Raw genomic sequence first — 14,581 nt, forward strand, 5'->3', positions numbered from 1 at the left:
GCACCTCTGATTAACATATCAAAACACCTTCAAAAATCATGAAAATTTACCGACATGCATTCTTGACTTCAAAAATGCATGTCGGTAAATTTTTATGATTTTTGAAGGTGTTTTGATATGTTAATCAGAGGTGCAAATTTGGGCTGAGAAGCACTCCTTCAGCAGTTCGGGCAATTTTTGAGAGCCGATATCTCACGATCTGTTTTGAGATTTTATATGAAACTTCACAGTCTTATTCTATGAAGTCAAAAATGCATGTCGGTAAATTTTCATGATTTTTGAAGGTGTTTTGGTATGTTAATCAGAGGTGCAAATTTGGGCTCAGAAGCACTCCTTCAGCAGTTCGGGCAATTTTTGAGAGCCGATATCTCACGATCTGTTTTGAGATTTTTTATGAAACTTTACAATATTATTCTATAATGTTAAGAATGCATTTCGGTAAATTTTCATGATTTTTGAAGGTGTTTTGATATGTTGATCAGAGGTGCAAATTTGGGCTCAGAAGCACTCCTTCAGCAGTTTGGGCAATTTTTGAGAGCCGATATCTCACGATCTGTTTTGTGATTTTGTATGAAACTTCACAGTCTTGTTCTATGTAGTCAAGAGTGCACGTAGGTAAATTTTCATGATTTTTGAAGGTGTTTTGATATGTTAATCAGAGGTGCAAATTTGGGCTCAGAAGCACTCTTTCAGCAGTTCGAGCAATTTTTGAGAGCCGATATCTCACGATCTGTTTTGAGATTTTGTATGAAACTTCACAGTCTTATTCTATGAAGTCAAAAATGCATGTCGGTAAATTTTCATGATTTTTGAAGGTGTTTTGATATATTAATCAGAGGTGTAAAGTTGGGCTAAAAAAAAAAAAAAATTCCAAACCGTAAGGAAATCTTACAGTTTGGATAAAAATATGATTTTGCCAAACATCTGGTTATTTATAATAAAACATTAATAAATTTGGATATTTTTAAAAAACTCGGGATTTTGGTTGTATGTCATATATATATTACATTAACATTGAGTTCTGCAAGTTTCCTTTTTAGTAATTTCCCGTATAAAGAGAGTGAAATTTATTTATTATCAGCCCGGATAAAATGTGAAGAATCAAGGAGGTCAGGTGCACTAGTCATTTAGCAGATTATTGTAATGACAAGTAACGAAGAAGTCAAATAACCTTATCACAATGGATTGCTCACCAGTGTTTTAAAATGCGGCCGCATGGGCCGCATATGCGTATGCGGTCGGCAGCCGCGCTCAGAACGGCCATGCAGTCATCCCATGCGGTTTTGAGCATGCGGCCGCATATGCGGTCCGAATATGCAGCCATGCGGAATAAAAAAATGCATATGCGGATTAAAAATGCGGCCATGCGGTCCGAATATACGGCCATGCAGTCCTCCCATGCGGATCAGCAGCCACTGTTGGATCAGCAATTTTCAAAGTGGCTTAATAAATAGTAAAAAAATTCAGAAAAATGTAAAATTTGGTCTCCAAGCATATATTAATATGGAGAACAAGATAAACGGTTCAAATCGACGTTTTAGATTTTGAAATTTTAAATTTGGACCGTATGCATACGAATGCACATTAGTCACACACACTCTCTCTCTCTCTATATATATACGTGAATTTTTATTTTAAAATCCGCATATATAAATCCGCATGAAAATCCGCATATGCATCCGCATACGGCATATGCGGTATGCAGTGGCCTTCCGCATGCATGAACAAAACCGCATTTTAAAACACTGTTGCTCACTATTTTATCTTCAACTTTTATTTAAAAATCAGAGCTAGTTTAGTAGTTAATCGAATTTCATGCCTAGCATTCACATGAACTTCTGGAGAGAGAGGAACCTGGATTTTAAAGCAAGATTTCTTCTAGGACTTTTTTTCCTAGCTACCACCCCCATCTCTTATTTATTTATTCTTAATTGTATATTTCTATGATAATTTTCTGCCATTATTCAATCTAAACCATCCAATCAAAATCCACTGGTCCACATGGGTGTTAATTGACTAACTTAGATTCATGTGCTTGGACTGCAGATAATTAACAATTAACAGTTTAACCAAACTTGTTTCAACTTAATTTTACAAATACTAAACTTTCTCTCGAGTTACAAGCAGAGCTGCACTGAAATCTTTATTTTTTCATAACACGTACTATACATCACTAGTCAAGTCACTCCAGTGCCTCAAGTTGAATTTTCCAAAGAAAAAGAACACACTTAACTAGTTCGTAATTAACCTTTCACATCATCCTTCCCACTGCCAGTGAGGACCGCCATCTTCTTGGCCTCGAGATCAACTGCTTCTTGCAACAAACTGTTCTCATCGTCCATCACCATTTGCACTGGCGACGACCCCAATCCGTCGGCAATTGCCAGCATGATCTTCTTCATCTCCTCCCTGAATTCATTCCTGTCATTAAAAAGTAGAGAACAGTCATTCCTGATTGACAAACAACAACTAGATAACAAGCAACAACAAAAAATTCCAAGATGGTTAGGGGTATTGATTCTCCTAGATAAATTCAAAATCCATCAGATTAAGCCTTGTTAATTTCATGGATTAAAAAAATTACATTTTCAGTCAAACTTCAATCTAAAGGCTGGTCAGGATGTACTGCCTAACAATTCTACAGAGCAGATGAAGATATTCATCACTTGTTTCTGAAGTGTCATCTGGCATGGCATCTTTGGTTTTGGATGGGGAAAAGTCACCTTCATTTTAAACAGTGGAATTCAATTCATGATATCATTGCTTTGTCTTTTACCCTACCCAAAGAAGAACAAACAACTTTTCTCATTATGTTCAGTGCTTTTTGCTGGACTGTGTGGAAATTACGGAATGAATTATGCTTTCAATCCTTACAACAAAAATCTTTTCGAACTGTCATCTTACTAATTATCTCTTTGATTCACTATTGGACAGGTGCTATCAAAAGACAGTGCAGGGAGCTTATTCCGCTTTGGATGCCGGAAGACATTCAGGCGATCCCCCTTCAGGTCTGGGATCCAGAGGACACTCGGCTTGTGCTGTTCCAGGAGCCAGAGGAGAGGGATGACTCCTCTGATTAAGATGACTATTGAGGACATTTTATCCTTGTTTTGTCTTTAATTAGGATAACCCAGAATTATGTTGTTAGCAGACTAGTGCTTTTGATTGTGTTGTTTGATAGTTCTAGTTGAACATTTGCTAAGGTGTGAAACACACCTCTTTTGGCTCTGTAAGACTTTTGGTTTCAGTAAAATGAAACGGGCAATAGCCTTTTATTAAAAAAAAAAAAAAAACATTTCAGAAGTGTAAAATGGAATTTATTTTATTTTTAAACAAAGGCACATTGGCCATTTCATTCATGAAATCTACAGTTTAATCCTAATTAACCGTAAACGACATTCTTGCCCCAGCAAAAAGTAATCAAATTAACTGGTATTTTCTCCACACACCCTTACCCTTTTACTGGTATATTTTGTAGCTATAATTGCTGTGTCACTCACAAATGTATATCCCAAAACGTCACTTAGAGTTCTACCCCCCAACTTGCTTGACTAACATTGACTTTGAACAGTCTTTTATTACATTATAATTATAAAGGAAAAAAATAATGTTGACCAGACTACGAATACTGCAAAGCAGTGTACAAATTCTTACCTATCTATGCGTTACTCAGTATTCATATCTAACAACCTGTGCTATTTGAGACTTATATCCAAAAGAATGCAAAAATATAAAACCAATTTCTCTAGTTAGTAGTTACTAGATATAAAACGAGTCTATTCACAGGACGCACCTGTCAATCGACCCGCTATGATCAGTGTCGAACTGCTCAAAGATTGAGTCGTAGAGCGTTGCCACCTCAGAAGACGGGGTGATGACCTCAGCACCGAAGTGCGACTCAAAGAGGCGAAAGGTCTCCAGCGCGCGGCGGAGCTCCGCGCGGGAGAGCACACCGTCGCCGTTCAGATCCAGCGCCGCAAAGCGTTCGTCCACCCCACGAGCAAACGCCGCCTCGTCCGCCACGAAGGACTTCACAGTGGAGCCATCCAGGATTACTACTCCCATGCTTGGTCGGTGATTTGGTGCTTATCTCTGTTTCTCTCTCTTTCTCTCCGCCTGAGCGAGCGTTGATTGATTGCGATAAGGAGAGAGGACTGAGAATATTGCGAACCAACTCCGCTGCTCCAATAGGAGATATTTGGAGAGCAGGACTCTATTATTTCAAATCTAACCGTTCATGTGTGTTGAGAGTCGTGCATAAAAAAATTCAACGGTTAAATTTTGAATAACAGAGTCCTGCTTTCTATTTGGAGAGCAGCGAAGACGGATCCAGAATATTGTGGGGTTCTCATAAAAAAAAAAGTGGGGTTCTATGTTCAGCTGGCCTCAGCCGTTGGATTTGTGGATTTTAGGTGTGCTCTGCAAGACTGCAACTTAAATAATTAAAGAAAAGAAAAGTGAAATGAGTTCTCTGACCAGAGCTTGTTTCATAGTTAAAAAATGGAAAATTTTCAGTGCGCCATTCAAAATTTCAAAATAACCAATATTCTCATAAATTCATCGTAATATTTAATATCTCCATATAAATTTAGTTCTCTTTCTTCTGTCCTCATTCATTTGTTTAACTGTTTTTTTAATTAATTTAAAAATAAAACTGACAAATTTGCCCTTCTCTTTGAAATGGAAGTGTCCTGTACTTTAAATCATCTCCTTCCCTTCCCTTAAATCATCTCATTCTCTTCCCTGTACCTCACGCTTGATACCTTTTTCTACTTTTATTCGGATAGCATGCATGGGAAACTTTTTTAGTCCCAGTTTCTCTCGTGTCTCTCTCGCTCTATACCCCTTTTCTCCTTCATTTCTTGCAAGCATGAGCTTTGGTCCTATTAAATACACGATCAAATTGAAGCCCAGAAATTTTGACCATGGAATTAAAATTGCTAAAAAAATATCTCATGGTTCTTAAATGAGTCTTTTATTCATTCTAATGACAATAAAGTGCTAAAATACCTCCAACCTTTACTAAAAACTAAAGTGCTAAAAAGACGTCTCATGGTAATGCTAAAAAGGAATTTTCACGATTTTCACAATACTTTGATTGGTAAAATTGGTCAGAATCTTTAATTGCTAAAATACTCATTTTCTTTTTCTTTTAATTCCTGTTTGGATGGAAACTAAATCGGAAACGTTGATTTACCGGCTACCAAATATAGGAGACAAAAGTACAACCATTAGTAGCGCTAATTATTCTCTTAAATTTTTTGTACCAGTACTTGTACTTGTACTGTTTTTCTTTTATCATTAAATTTCATGTATCAGTACTTGTACTATTTGGTTAATCAATACCTAGCGCTTTCTTAAAAAAAAAGGAAAAAAGATTATGGTATTCTAAAAAAAAGAAGGCAAACAAACAAACAAACAAACAAACAAAGGAAGTACAACTAGTGTACAAAAAAAAGATTATGGTACTTCTTGCCTTCTTTGAAATTTAATATTATTTTTGGATATTAATAAAAATTTCGTAAGAGAGAGAGAGAGAGAGAGAGAGGAGAGAAGCAGCCATGAATAATTCAATGATGTAATAGGTGATAGCATAATGTGTGAGAGGCTGCACTAGGAGTATGCTGTAATTGATGTAACAGACGTTATTTCATTTGATAAATACAAAGATTTTCAAAAAAAAAGAACTGTGTGTAAAAATTCAATAAAATATCTCAATGTATCTGAAGTGCAATAATTAAATTTGGATCGTTATTTATAAATCGAATTTCAAAATAAATTCCCTATAATTTTCTTAGACACCGAAATAAATTTGTTTTGATAGAGATTAATCTAGATCGTCCATTTATTTATTGCATCCTTGAATATTTTAAGAAAGACATACTCGTTAACTTAGCCTAAACATTATTATTTTTGGTACATGCCTATAACTAATAAATCTGTATCCTCATTCCTCCAAGGTACTTGTCTGAGTACAATTAACTCTCATTCAATTTAGGACCTGTTCGGTTGCACTAGTGGGAATAGGAATGGGTACGGGAATCAAAAATTTTGAACTGAAAATTACTGTTCATGTGGAAAAAAAAATTCAATCTGAGTGAATTTTCATTTTTCCACGTGAACAGTAATCTTCACGGTACAGCCGAACAGGCCCTTAATGTTTATTCAGATATGAGGGATTCGTTTTGAGGTTCGTGCCAAGTTAAAGCTAACTATTTAAATTTAACTAGAAGTCTAGAACTGTTCAGCAATAAGAGATTAAGAGTTTAAAAAACGCTAAGGAACTGATATTCGATTGTTTTAATTCATGGGTGAAAACTAAATAAGTCAAAAGAAGAGATAGAAGCGATTTAAAATCCGGACAGAGGATTAAAATCCGAACAACAAAAAGACTAAATGATGTGATCTTAATCCGCGCTAAATAATCGGTATTTGACAAGATTAAACGATTAAGGAAGCTAAAAAAAATAAATTAAATATTAAAAAAACTTAATTCTTTATTGCCAAACAATTTCACTATATTCAGTCAATAATTGCACAATCTGAATTCGCAACTAATAATAATGTGACGACAACTGTAATTTCTAACAGAGCAGGGCACAATATTTCTTAAATTAACCAAAATGTTTTTTTATCCATGTTTACCTTACCAATATGATATGAATAAAATAAATAAATAAAATAGAATTTCGTTGAATTGAATGCTTCTCTATTTTTATTCCGATCAACAAAGTTCAATTAGAAATCATGCCTATTGAATTCTATTGAATTGAAATCAATTGAACTCCGTTCCGATCAGACCCTGAATCTTTTGGTGACGCGCTTCACCGTAATACCGTATGCTGTGGATCCCAGAGCAAGGTTCCGGCCCCAGCGGCAGCGAGTCAGACTGACCCTCCAATTAGTCGTACCAGTCGGTCTTTCTCGTTTACTCGCGACCTCACGACCATTTGGTATTCTTCAAAATAACTGCCCAAAAGCCGAAATTATAAACCGAACTCTTGCAATGTTTTTTTCTTGGGCCTATTCCGGGCTCCTACTTAATGGAAGCCCGTTTTCTATGCAGGAACACAAAATATCTACGCAGCCCATTTAGACCCGTTAACCCGATCCGGTCCAAGTAGGGTCTAATCCAAACCGAAGTTCTCTGCTCTCCACTTCCGCTTGTACTCTTCGTCTCTTCCCTCCGCCATTTTTAACTCTATGGCGTCGATTGCCACCTCAGCGCCGCTCCACTCCTTTCCAGCTTCCTGTCGAACCAGATCGCTTTCTCTCTCCTCTACTAGGTTTGCGTGTGATTGTTTTTCGGTTTGTAAATTTTTATGTATGTTGCGTGAGATAAAAAAGCTAGCTGGTGCTTCTTCTTAAACTTGATTATGGAACCAAATGTATGGTGTTCTGGGTTTTCGTATTTAGTTGTCGTTTTAGAGTGAATAAAATTAAATTGTGGCTTTCAATGAAGCTTTGGCCAATACATCACAAGAAAACTATTCAGGAACAGTAATTTACTAGTACAATACCAGTATTTCTATTCATCAAAAAGTTTCTTTCTTGTTACCATGACCTAATTTTGTAAAATGTCACTCATATTTATTTGTAGTGTCGGATTCAGTTCCAAGCTTGCCAACTCGAGGTTGACTACATTTGGAGGTATGCCCTTGATTCAAATTTCTAAGCAATATATGACTATATGAGACTGTTTCCTCTGTAACAAAGGAATAAAAGAAGATGTGGTATTTTTATTTTATTATTAATTGAACGTAAGCGGAGCATTTATTTATCAACGGGCTCTAACAATTGCCATACCAGCGTAGTAGCAATATTGCACCAATCTGCTCCTGTGCCGATATTGACTGGCTGGTGCAGTATGATTTTTTAATGGCTTATTCATGTCGAGTAAGATCACTAAGGAGTAATTAGAGACTAAATTGTACAAATATAATTAATTTTGACAGAAAAAAGATAAATAACTATAGAAATGTGCATTTATTCAGGCCTACTTGGGTTTTGCCTCCCAATATCTCCCTTTACCATATGGTACCAGATAATACATGATTTGAATCCTCCAATGCAATATCATAACTCAAGTTATTGACAATCCAGGATTTCGTGGTCAAACTTGGAATGTCTCTGTCTCTTTGAAGGTCGAGAAGAGTTTATGCTGTCAAAGTTCTATGTAAATTCTTATTTCGGGCCTTTAGTCTCTTTGTCTTCTTGTTCTATTTAATAACAGTTGGCAATATATTGAGCTCAAAAGATTGTTCAAATAGACGAATTCTTTTCATTATAGGAAAGAGTAAGCGCTGCTGCGTGCCATATGGGTACTGTGTAGCCTGGCTGGTATTTTTGTGAAATTTCGTAGTTTAACTTTTGGGCATGGACATTACCCAAATTTGGTGCAGGGACATTACTAGCTTAGGTTTAACATAAACCATAGATTGCTGTAACAAGTTTTAACCTGTAAACCCTAAGATCCTAAACCCCTAAATTTTAATATCTTAGACCCATGCTATGTACCATTGTCACAAAAATAAAAAGACTCATGGTATGTACCTTAAGCTGGAGATGTAGGTCTAAGCTAAAGGTGAAGTTGAGACATTTCTTCCACAGGTCTGAGGTATAAGTTATGTGACAGGTACGGGACAGGTGCCAATACTGGTACAGTAGTAGCACAAAGGGGAGACAACCCTCCCATAATGCCATCTGTCACTACCCCAGCGGGCCATATGGATCTCTCTACTGTACTGTTCAGAAACCGCACAATCTTCATTGGACAATTTATCAGTCCTCAAGTTGCTCAGCGGGTTATCTCTCAGCTCATTACGCTTGCTACCATTGACGAGGACTCTGACATCTTAGTTACGCATTTTTTATCTCTCTCTAAACAAAGTTTGTGATTTGAAGTTACAATCTTAATATTAGAATATTAATTGAGATTCCAGATTCAATTTCTTGTTTTGCACCAGGTGTTAATAAAATTAACACGCAATAACAGCTGTTGGTAGCAGTAGTGAAGCTTGAACCAAAATTCAGGGGTGCATTGTATAAAGGATTGAGATTCAAATCACATACAGAGGGGGACCATCTAATGCCTAAACAGTAGATGGCCAAGAAAATTTGTATAACCCTTAGCAATTTTATGAATTGGAAAGGGGTTGGGGTCATATATTGTTCTGCCCCCGATTGCAAATACAATAATACTAGCTGCTAGTCAGCTGTGGATCGATTTTCAATTTTAATTTTTTTGTAACTATTCCCATTCTCTCCTGTTCTTTTTGATTGACTGGTGCGTTTGGATGAATCAATGGAATAGCGAGGTTAGCCGCTAACCCAAGATTCAAAACAATCGCTAATCCAACAAATCGATGGAATAACAGAATAGTGATCTACTTTTGCTAGTCCGGAGCTAATCCAAACCTTTTGCTATTCTGGAGCCATCCAAAAACACCAAATCATGGAATAGTGACTATTAACGTTTAGTTATTGCCAAAATAACAATAAAGGCCGTTGAACCCTAATGCAATTTACTAATTTTTTCAGTTATTCCTTGTTCTGTTTGTTTAACCAAAAGTGTTTTCTTCTCTTTAGCTCTACCTAAACTGCGTTGGCGGAAGTATCTATTCAACTTTTGCAATTTATGACTGTATGAAATGGGTATGTATTAGATTTGAAAATTGAAAGTAAAAAATAAGTATGTGTACTGTTGCATTTTTTGTTTGTTTCAATCTTAATTTCAATAACCACAATTATACCCAAATAAGAGCAAAATGTAAAATGGGTATGTATTAGATTTGAAAATCAAAAGTAAAATATATGTATCTGTGTACTGTTACATTTTTTTTTGGTCTCAATCTTAATTTCAATAACCACAATTATACCCAAATAAGAGCAAAATGTTGTACTTATTCTCCTCCTTTTCAAATAACACAGATAAAACCGAGAGTAGGTACAGTCGGTTTTGGGGCAGTAGCTAGTCAATCAGCACTTTTATTGGCAGGAGGTGAGAAGGGGATGCGGTATGCGATGCCCAATACTAGAGTCATGATCCATCAACCCCAAACTGGATGTGCTGTATGATCTTTTACTTTATCGATGCTACAATAGATTCATTTTTTTCAAACAACTTTTTGATAAGTATGGCTATATTTTTTTTATGTTATGATTTTGCTCATGCACTGTGTTGATGGGTGTTTATGGGAAATTAAAAAGCAAATCTACTTAGTGTAATTTTAATATTTTGTAAAATTTACTCCGCTTTTTTTTTTTTTTTTAATTCTATTGGCACGATGATTTCTTAGGGTGATTCGATGGCTGTACACCACCAAATGAATGCTGGGATTCAAAACCGTCATGTAAGCATCTCTACAAAAATGTATTTGGCAGACTTCTTTTTCAAAAATAAAATTCCCAAGATAATTGCAGAAACATGTAGCATAATTTTTTTTTTTTTTTTTTTTTTGTAGAGAATCGACATGATGTATTCTGCTTTCACTGGTAGATCTTTGGAGGAGGTGCAGATTTACACTGAAAGGGATTGTTTCTTCACTGCTGGCGAGGTGATTTATCATTGTTGTTTGAGATAAGTCTGTTTTTTGCCCCTAAACTGTTTCTTTTGGCAAACAGACCCTTAAACTATCTGATTTTGTTTGAATTTGCCCTTCCATCTATTAGCCGTTATTCTAGCCGTTTAATACCCTGATGTGTATCTTTTCTTCTCTTCATCACCTTCAAAATGAAATTCAGTAGAGAAAGAAAAAGGGCTGATGTAAAAACAATCCACTGTATTTCTAGACTGCTGCTTTCCGCTCTTCATGTCCCCAAAAAATAGATCTCTCCTTTCTTGTGTTGTGACTAAACTCAACTTGCTTATGGATTGAGGGATTGTGAAATGCATAATTTGTTCCGATTTTTTACTTTTGACTCCATCTCTATCCTCCTCTCTGCAGTCTATTCACAGGTAATCACTCATAACAAAGAATGGTGGGGTTCAGAAACCTATTTTGTGGGTTAATTTAGTGCTCAGAAGTATGCTTTTCACCCCAAGAGCGATTTTAGTAACCCCATAATTAATAACTTCATTTGAGTAGAGCTAGGGTGTTCTTAAGCTCTCACCAAGCCCCTTGGTGAACTTAACTTCAAAACCTATCAGATTGGCTTCGAACTATGAATCCAAACCGTTAAAACCAATCTACTTCATGAGTGATGCATTTATATGTCAAATTTATAAATTTTGGAATTAATTTTGTATGAAGTCAAGCAGTCAAAACAAGAAGGTTTATAAGTTAATTTTAACGCGTTCATTTTTCATCATTTTTTGACCGCTTGACTTTAAACTATATTAATTCGAAAATTTAAATTTTTTGCATTTAAACGCATACTGCCCTATCCGCATGCACAAAATTCTGATTATTACTTTCATTCTCTTCTTTCCAAAGTCACCACTACTATAGAAATTTCTATACAGATTCTAGTAACCAACCTGAAACTCAGCTATTGGTACCCCCCCTCCCTGAAAGTCATATTTTGGACCTTGTCTACTGAACAGAGATCCCAATACTTGTGAATAGATGGGTTTCAATGGTTTGGATTCATCGTTTGAAGCCAATAATCTGATAGGTTTTGTAGTTAAGTTCACCAAGAACTTGGTGAGCAGAACACCCTCTTTTTACTCGCTTTAGCTTACCTCAAATTCTTTTAAGTGTATGCAATTGCTGCTTTTCAATTTGGTTAGGATTATGCATTATGCAATTTACTTGAAATTTGATATAATAGAAATGCATTTCAAAGCTTTCTGCCTTTCTTGCATAACTTTTTGATTTAGTACCTAGCTGATATGTGCGTATTTGTGGAGAGCAAATGAAGTTTGTTAATTGGAGCTTATTCACACTACCCGTTTGACGAAAGGATTAGGTCTCAAGCATATCTTTAAACTACTTATACGTAAACTGGATAGAGGCCGTCCGGAGATGGCGAAAGCCAAAAAGATGAAACTATGATTCAGCCAAGCAAGCAAAGAGTGAATTTTATTTTAGATGAATGAAGACAGGAATCAAGGATAAAGCCAATACAACGGCCTCTTTTTTTATTTTTATTTTGTACACTTTCCTTTTGGAAGTGGTGAAAAGTGAAAAGGATATATGTCAACATGCCAATCTGAAAAGTTAACAGTTAATGGTTGGAAGGGCTAATTTGAGTCAGATTGAACAGTTTGAGGGGCTGTTTGAACAAAAATTAAGTTACAAACCGAAACCAATAGTTTAGGGGCCAAAAACACTCTCTCTCTTTTTTCTTCTTTTTTTTTTTATGTTTTTACATTCACTTTTTGAGTTTTCTTTTTTTTTAATAATATTCTTCTGGAATCATCTTTCTCATGACATATTGCTTTAGCAAATATGGTTAATTTATGTCATTACTTCTTTGTAGGCCATGGATTTTGGGCTAGTTGATGCATTACTGGATACATTATACTAGGTTTTTCCTATGCAGGCAGTTTTCTTTTAAAGTAGACAGGTTTCAATGGTGAGTAGAATAATTGGTAACTCTCCTTAAAACTTTTACTGATTGATACTGTTTTTTTAACCTATTTGTAACCTCAGCATTTCTGAATTCTTAGGGATGTCAACTGCTTTGGTGGGTCAGATCAGGAAGGACTTAAAACCGATCTGACTTGGGATATTAGATGTTAGGTATGCTGCCAGTCGGAAGCTATTCAGTTATTTCTTTGTGTTTGATTGTTACCAGAATCAGTAAAATTTATTATTATTCATATTGATATTCTCTTTCCTTTTGTATCCGAAATAGCTAGTGTACAATTGAGCATCTAATTTAATTATAAAGACGGGTCCTTCTCAAAAGGTCTGTATTCATATCAAGTAATGTGGATGAATTTTGATTGTTGATTTTTCGTAATCTACATGCCCATCAAATGAAGTTGACGTGTCACAGAATTTAGAAGCAAATAAATAAAGCAATTTTGATCACATATAACAGTTTTATTTTGGTATTCAATTTGATATTTCTCTGATACTAAAATTTTAAAACCGGATAAATTATAGAATTACGAAAAATTGATATATTAAAACCCTCCGGAATTATTTAGCTCACTTTAATTCATAATTATCATACATGTATAGACGCCAATGAGTACTTGTGTAACATATTCTGCATGTACATAACTGATAATACCGAACAATTATTTAAGATCTACCACCCGTGAAGTCTCAGTACAATATTTCATAATCTATTGTACCACTAGATCTAATCAGGTCACACGTTAACATGGAAAGTGTCCGAGCTGGAGCCGTGGAGCGAACCAGATTGGGTCAAATAACATGTGATTTAGAATAATTACATCCTTTTTTAGCCCGTTCAGACTGAGGAAGCGTATCCTCTGCGGAGGTTTTGACTTCTTCCCCGAATTTAAAAAAAAATCAAAATTTGGTGAACCCTTAATCTAGCCCGTCCGATCCGAAACGAACGGACCAGATCAAAACCACCGCACAGCACCGCAGGTAAAACCTCCGCAAAGGATAGCGTTTCTCAGACTGAGGTCTCTATTTCGAAAAGTACTCGCTCTGATGGGTGGGTCCCTCGATTATTAGTTAGTAGTTAGTGCTGCTAACATGTCTCCAGACAATGCCGACATGGAAGGTACATGTCCTTGTCTATACAGATAGATATGTCAATCGTACAATGAACCTACACGGTTTTAATTCGAAAATAGGAATAAAAATCACACAATAATATGATAAAATTCCAAGAGTGCTAGTGGGGGTGGGGGTGGGGCCGAATTTTTTTTATTAAACCATAATTAGAAAAAAAATTATGAAACCAACATGATTATTTTTTTATTTTTACAAAAATCATAAGAACCAAAATATCATTACGATCCCAAATTTTTTTTTTTGACCGAAATGACAATTCGATCCCACGTATTTTTGAAAACGGCTGGGTCCCAAAAAAAAAAAAAAAAAAAAAAAAGACCGAAATGACATTTTAGTTCTTATGATTTTTGTAAAAAATGTTGGTTTCATAATTTTTTTTTTTTCTAATTATGGCTTATAAAAAAAAATCGGCGGGGCCTTGGTTCCACGCTTCCTTTTGGAATTCTATCATTACAAGGATGTAGGAGTAATTATTTTGTTCTTTATTGCAGCATTAAGATAGAATTTCTTCTTTTTTAAATAAAGCACCGTTTACACGGTAAATTCGCAGGATCTCGTAATGGGGCACCCTAGTAATGGTAGAATTCTTCATATCAGCAGAGTTAACTCAAATTTTGAGTTTAGCTCTGAACCGTCCAATCTGCTTTAATTGGCACTAATATTAAAGGGACTCGTGCATTCTATTTTGAACCGAATTGGTTCGGGTTTTTTGATCGGACGGTCTGGATCTGAACTCAAAATTTGAGTTAAGAAGACGTGGACTCCGAAATAATGGAAGGGTGGATTCATTTAATCATGCAATTGTGAGAGAGAGCGCGCATTATATTTCTCGTTTGTTGGGATAATTGATGATTTAGGGTTCATCATATAATTAAAAAAAAAATTTAGAGAGAGCAAACTTCTATTTTCCTCCTTTT

General features: G+C 35.6%; 2 protein-coding genes across 6 annotated transcripts; one reads left to right on the forward strand and one right to left on the reverse strand.

Annotated features, from left to right (window-relative positions):
- Positions 1-2,030: 2,030 nt before the first annotated feature.
- On the reverse strand, positions 2,031-4,156 carry LOC144551091 (Calcium-binding EF-hand family protein). Of its 2 annotated transcripts, XM_078298900.1 has the most exons (3): positions 3,794-4,156; positions 2,225-2,421; positions 2,031-2,173 (listed from the first exon to the last, which is right to left on the reverse strand). In XM_078298900.1, exons 1-2 carry the CDS (start codon positions 4,063-4,065, stop codon positions 2,244-2,246), a joined length of 450 nt encoding a protein of 149 aa, XP_078155026.1. In that variant the 5' UTR covers positions 4,066-4,156; the 3' UTR covers positions 2,031-2,173; positions 2,225-2,243. The 2 variants fall into 2 exon arrangements, with proteins under 2 accessions (XP_078155026.1, XP_078155025.1); XM_078298899.1 differs by having other exon boundaries at positions 2,031-2,421.
- A 2,932-nt stretch (positions 4,157-7,088) lies between these two features.
- On the forward strand, positions 7,089-12,839 carry LOC144551095 (ATP-dependent Clp protease proteolytic subunit 6, chloroplastic-like). Of its 4 annotated transcripts, none has more exons than XM_078298904.1 (10): positions 7,089-7,286; positions 7,601-7,650; positions 8,104-8,176; positions 8,636-8,858; positions 9,589-9,654; positions 9,931-10,071; positions 10,299-10,352; positions 10,464-10,556; positions 12,424-12,519; positions 12,614-12,839. In XM_078298904.1, exons 1-9 carry the CDS (start codon positions 7,204-7,206, stop codon positions 12,469-12,471), a joined length of 831 nt encoding a protein of 276 aa, XP_078155030.1. In that variant the 5' UTR covers positions 7,089-7,203; the 3' UTR covers positions 12,472-12,519; positions 12,614-12,839. The 4 variants fall into 4 exon arrangements, 3 of the variants coding, with proteins under 3 accessions (XP_078155030.1, XP_078155029.1, XP_078155032.1); XR_013510753.1 differs by having other exon boundaries at positions 7,130-7,286; positions 12,424-12,535; XM_078298906.1 differs by having other exon boundaries at positions 7,130-7,286; positions 12,424-12,471.
- Positions 12,840-14,581: the final 1,742 nt, after the last annotated feature.

Source organism: Carex rostrata, chromosome 3 (assembly GCF_964058835.1).
Source record: "Carex rostrata chromosome 3, lpCarRost1.2, whole genome shotgun sequence".
Classification (NCBI taxonomy): Eukaryota; Viridiplantae; Streptophyta; class Magnoliopsida; order Poales; family Cyperaceae; genus Carex; species Carex rostrata.

Bases quoted from the DNA above. Each gene is read 5' to 3' on its own strand.
- LOC144551091 (XM_078298900.1), bottom strand. From the start codon at position 4,065: ATGGGAGTAGTAATCCTGGATGGCTCCACTGTGAAGTCCTTCGTGGCG. The intron at 2,422-3,793 runs GTGCGTCCTGTG...TTTTAATGACAG, and splicing joins CATAGCGGGTCGATTGACAG to GAATGAATTCAGGGAGGAGA.
- LOC144551095 (XM_078298903.1), top strand. From the start codon at position 7,204: ATGGCGTCGATTGCCACCTCAGCGCCGCTCCACTCCTTTCCAGCTTCC. The intron at 7,651-8,103 runs GTATGCCCTTGA...TTGACAATCCAG, and splicing joins GAGGTTGACTACATTTGGAG to GATTTCGTGGTCAAACTTGG. The intron at 10,072-10,298 runs GTATGATCTTTT...ATGATTTCTTAG, and splicing joins AACCCCAAACTGGATGTGCT to GGTGATTCGATGGCTGTACA.